Source organism: Mercenaria mercenaria, chromosome 8 (genome assembly GCF_021730395.1).
Source record: "Mercenaria mercenaria strain notata chromosome 8, MADL_Memer_1, whole genome shotgun sequence".
Lineage (NCBI taxonomy): Eukaryota > Metazoa > Mollusca > Bivalvia > Venerida > Veneridae > Mercenaria > Mercenaria mercenaria.
Window position 1 is genome coordinate 6,169,155 of NC_069368.1, and position 6,000 is coordinate 6,175,154.

At 32.4% G+C, this 6,000-nt stretch overlaps 1 protein-coding gene across 7 annotated transcripts in view; it reads right to left on the minus strand.

Annotated features, from left to right (window-relative positions):
* LOC123523137 (myotubularin-related protein 10-B-like) overlaps positions 1 to 4,777 on the minus strand; it is a 47,164-nt gene extending 42,387 nt beyond the window's left edge. For 2 of the 7 annotated variants that reach the window (XM_045300798.2, XM_053549289.1), the window contains exon 1: positions 612 to 989. In XM_045300798.2, coding sequence (XP_045156733.2) covers positions 612 to 683 — 72 coding nt within the window. In that variant the 5' untranslated portion in view covers positions 684 to 989. The other 5 variants (XM_053549291.1, XM_053549293.1, XM_053549292.1 and 2 more) reach the window with 5 other exon arrangements.
* Positions 4,778 to 6,000: the final 1,223 nt, after the last annotated feature.

The window sequence follows — 6,000 nt, forward strand, 5'->3', positions numbered from 1 at the left end:
AAGCAGCTTACGAGTCTTTCTTTTACAATGGAGACCAAATAATTGTGTAGTAGATGCCAGCTGACCACTTAATTATTCAACAACTTGTTGAAAAAACGTCCAAAAACGTTGCATATGTTGACAATTATCGGAAAGTGTCAAAGATGTACAAGCATCGTTGATTGGCTGAATACTATTGCGTCTAGTTTTATGAATAATTTGATTCGCTGTCACAGTTCTCGCGAAAATCTCGCAAGTACATGGAGTAGGCGGAGCTTAAATTATGCTATTGGCATGTAAATTCAAGTCGTCTTGACACATAGCAATTTGTCAACAGTGTGTAATGCGGTAATTTGCGTGTGCGGATAAAAAATAATGTCTGGTTACTTGAATTTTGGCTCTTTATGCACGAACATTGTATTTTTTGTCTGATTATTTACGCCTGCATTGTACTCGTGGAATTTTAAAACCTGCTAAGTGACTTTTTATGCGTGAATTACGTGGATTATTGCATGAATGGGAATGCTGGTTAGAAAAACATCACTGTTTGCAAAAAAACATGGTCACTCGGTGTCTGCACACCCAACCATTGCAAACATGGGCCATGGCAAAGTAAACATAAAAAACATTACCGATTTTCTTGACGGGATTTCACTGACTGACTGAGATATATATGAAATAAAGTTTGACTTAGAATGAGCCATCCTATCTTCTTCCAGTTTAATCTACCATATTTTCTAAGAAGTGACTATTTAAGTTTTGTCTAAGAATTGATGTTTTCCTCCCCTATTTCCTACTTCCGGTTACGAAATATTTTCGTTCCCTATATTATCCGTACCAAACAGCTATTGGTCAGAGAACACTAATTTTAAACTGTAACATAACAGACAACTTATAAAAAGATAACATGCACAGAAAAGTGAGTGTTACAGTATGAATGATTTATTGTACGTTAACTCCTGTACAATAATGCAAACTCTCTATTTTTTACAAAATTTACGAAAAATACTGATCAATATCGCCATAAAATTTTAAAACAATTGAAAAAAGTCAAGAAGGTCCTACCACCACCCATATTAGAGGTGTACATTGTTCTCTAATCGACTCGGGCTTTCGACGATCCTCTGATTGATGAGAATGACTAACACCCTCAGACAATTAAATTATACCTGACTTTTGCCAAAATTCACACCCTGTTACAAATTCGGTGGATCAAAACGTATATAGGCTCATCAATAAATATTGTTTCAAATTCAGTGTTGGTAATCGAGCCTGAATTTGCGCTAAGTCACCTGATGTATTCAAAAGTATTTGCAAAATACACATATTTACAATATATTTAACAATTTTGGAGCGAAATAAAGACATTATGTGTACATAATTTTGGTAAAACAATAGTGTAATGAAGGTTCGATTTAGACGTCCATTGAAGTATAGGAGACGGTCGAACTGACGTGGTCGAAAATAATCAAAGAAAGAACAAATTTAAATGTTTCAGCATAAAAACTAATGTAATATCATCTATCTCATAATTTCTGAATAAGCAAAAGATTAATATACCATTAACTTCCAGTGCCTACTTTTTGGCAAACACATTTCGAAACTATGAATTACTGAATAATTTACATAAAGATTTTCATATAAGATATTATAATCTATATCAGCAAATGTATTTGTCATAAGATCACTAGTAAAACGTTTACTGATAAAGATCCATTGGTAATCCAAAAACCTATACATGCACCTATACAAAGACAACATTTTCATTTCCTACCAAGAACAATATTTTTTTGTAGTGAAAAACTATCATGGCAATATTTTATGTTTTGGTAAAAGACATTTTTCTTCATTAGCACTTAGCCTTTCATTTAATCATAGTCGTTATAACTAATCTAGAGATGCTTAGCAATACATCTAAAGGATGCATTATAGCACATAGCTAGATGTGTTATAAAGCGCCCTTTAGATATATTGCTAAGGAATAGTTAATTACACACCTAAATGATGCTTCATAATACAACTTAGGGTTACTAAATAACACTTTTGACATACTCTTAATAACACATTTATATAACACGCTTAATTACCCAGCTAAAACACGTCCAGTAACACTTCAAACAGGACGCTAAGTGACACATCTAAGGGGACCTTGATACAACACAAGACACTCTTAATATAACAAACACGGGAATCTTATTAACTAATCTAAGAGAAGCTTAATAACACATCTAAGAGAAATGTATAGTATCTTTAAGCTTGCAACATATTATTTATTTACACCTTAGTAAAAATCACACAAGCCGTCATTTGGATTGTATCCATGTAATGAAACAAGGCTGTTTAAGTATTATACCATAACTGTTCTTTTCATACGGTAGTTACAAAACTGTAGTTATATTTATGGCAAGATTATGCTTAATACAATAAATCCAATTCACTGTGTGTGTAAGTGTAAGGGTAGGGGAAGGAGGAGGAAGGAAGGAGTGTGTGGAGTGAGGAGTGCGTCTTATAGATTTCATAAACTATCATACAACAGCAATCTTAAAGTACCGTGTGAGACCATAAAATGTCTTCGCGGTCTGCAACTCTATGTTTTGCTATATTTTCTGATATTTTCGGAGCATGGAGTCTATTCAATGTATCTTTACGATAGCATTCTGCTTAAGTCGGTGCTAGGGGTATTGTGGATTTAGGGTATTGCACATTGCATTACCTCTCAAAAACAGACTCGATCAAACCGAGTTTGCCATTATTTTGCTTGGTAGGGTTTGATGCCTCTAAATGATATAAAATGAAGTGTACAACACCCAGTAAGCCTTCGATCCCCTCCCCCATCCTCACCACCACACCGCCACTGGCTTAAGTGGATTTGAGTTGTACATACACATTGAATGGAGTCCATGATCACAAAGGACCAGAAAACAAATGATGCTTGTTAAGGGTTTCTAAAGTTAGACTTTTCTTTTAATTAACTTCGAAAGATTTTTTTTATTGAAACCAGGTTAATGAAATGTAGAGTCCATTCTAAGAATACGGATTTTGCAATCTGACTAAAGTACATCTCCTATTACGCTACGCATAGGATCTGACAACGAGCTATTGATGGCCTCGTTCTGACAACCCTTCCGCTAGCCAATCAAAAGCTACCTTACAACATCCTGCAAGCTTTAAAACGCCTTGGGTTTTGATATCAACAATTTTTATGTCAAAAGATGTCAGATAGCCGATTAGCTCAGTCGGTAGGGCACTAGCTTTGTAAACGAGAGGTCCCGGGTTCGAACCCTGGATTAACTGTAAATTTTTCTTACTCTTTGACATTCGAACAAGTTGTCTGATTGGTTCAAACAAAAATAGATTTGTGAAAATAAATATAGCAATATTGGAAATCCAAAATATACAGAAGACGAATGTGAATGGGTCGTTCTCAGATCTTCGTTTAGAAGATCAAGTACTTTAGTCAGATTGACGGATTTTGCTAGTAGCCAATTTAAAGACTAAGTCCGAAAACAAACAAATCAAAAGATGGAGTTTTGAGACTGGCATTAAACCTAGCAACAATTATTTTCTGGAAAAAAAAAACAACGAATTCTAAGTAATTACCAAGATCAGTTTTATTAAATATTAGCTTGTTTGGCAACATATGACTTAAGTTTAATTGACAGGCAGACAATAGAAACCTTTAACCATATCTCTGTTACAGAAATATATGCACTCGAACAGTTTATGTTTGAAAGTATTATTTTGTCTGGGACAGCTTTATCATAAGGAGATGTTCCAGTTTTGTTTGAGGTAAGAGAGAAAAGTTCTTTATTTATTTTTATTTTTCGTTTTGTTGTTCTTGTTGTTGTTTTTATTTTAAGTAATTTCGGGCATTGACAGGCATTATTTCAGATATTGACAGGCACCTTTGAAGAACGGATGCTTTTCTTTCTGAGAACATTAATCCTTTAATGATACTCGAACCTGTATATGTAGTGGTGAGTGACAAGTGATACGTCGGTAATGTAAACTGAGGTGTTTGGGTTCGTGAGAGGTGTTGCAAATTTCATTACCTCTCATGAACAGACTCAGTTAATCAGAGTCTGCTATACTGTTGCTTGGTTGCGTTCCATGCTTCCAGAGGATCTTTTCGTAGATTTTATTCCATAAGACATCTCTTGTTAGATAGTGTTTCTTATCTTAAAGAAAATCTCTGGCTATGTGTGTTTCTTCTATCTTAATCTCATAAAAAAGAGGGATACTTCCCGATTCATGCTGATATTCTAATCTGAAAAGAAATAAATTTGTTAATTTCATAGCAGCACCTAACGATGCAAAATAGCGGTTGAAAATATGGCCACTGTAATAAAAGGTATGATATTCATAAATGGCAATGTAAAAAAAAAAACACATCAAAAGTCGACATATTTTGTTAATATTTCGGCATTTGTTACTCCGTTGATTGATTCAATAGTAACTTAATAAACAATGACAAAGACTATGTTTAATGTCACTCTAAAATTCATATTATCTATTATCGGTCGCAAACATCAGGATTTTTTTTAGATATAACGCTAAAAGATTTTTTCAAGAACAAACGAAATGTAGAAACACTGAAAGCATTTTAAAACATAAAAATGTAATAAAATATTTTCATCTTACGTTTTCAACTATATCTATACTTTATTCCTTGATATGAACTAGTCTTAGCATATTTCCCAACTTTGAATGTTTTATTTTTAGTGAGAAAAATCTTGTTGCGGCATTGTATTCCTATAAACTGTATTACGTAACGAGAACTACTTTTTGATGTGTTCCTTCTTTGACAAATACATTTTACAACACTTGTGCTGTATTGCTTTACATCAAAGTTTATCTTTATTAGCGATTACTTCTGATCAGTAAACAAATGTTAAAGGTAGTCAATCTAATTTTGTTCATCTAATGGAATTATTCAAAACTTTTATGACTTATAACCTTCACGTATTAATATTTACGAGTATTGATTCACTTGAGGAGTTTATGATTGTTTTGTTTATATGGTAACCAAGATATAATTATTTAGCATATTTATAAATTCGATAGCAAATTATGTCTAAGAAATGATACGTATATATAAAAGACTTTCATACTTTTGCCTACTATTTGCACAGACAACTTTAAGTTCAGCAGCAATTCATTAAAAATGCCAGTTTTTAAGAATAGTTAAATTACCCCCATTTTGTCCATCTTGCAACAAAGATAGATTGAATAAGCAGCAATTCCGAAACATAAAGCAGTTTCAAAACATAGCTTCAGATTTCTGGAATCCCCCAATATCTATAAAATAGAAATGTTAAACTAAAATTGTATTGAAATCAGATAAAATGCACACTTTTTAAATGCTTTCACATTACAGAGAAACAATTATTATTTTGTACTTAAAATAAAAACAACAACAAGAACAACAAAACGGAAAATAAAAATAAATAAAGAACTTTTCATTTCTGGAAGGGATCTAAACAACTTACTATACAGTGGACCTTTCTTCAATCATTAATCTGTAATATAATATATAAAAGAGAAAAGTTTTATAGAATATTGCTTAAATAAGATTTACCACCTTTAAGAATGCACAGAATCAATATATCATTCTTATCAGTTTGAGCGACAGGTGAGCTGATTAATGTAACATGTGTTTCATCATGATAAAATACTGATAAATCGGTTGACATACCTTCCTGTATTTGTAATATATCATGTACATTATACTGTCTCATAGCTTATCTGTCCATGTCTGACACTAAATATATAATAATAATAATAATAATTAAATTTAACAGAAGATCATTTGGGCACCACTTCATTTGAAATGTCAATACATATATACAAATAACCTTTGAATATACAAAAGGAAGTTTTATAATTTCCATCTTTAAATTTGCATTATGCATTTTTGCTGACTTGTCAGTATAAGAGACGGGAACGTAGACCAGAAGAAAAAGGAAACATAACGTTTGAATTATAGTTAAAGTAAATAAATGTTTATTTTTCTCTTCTGTT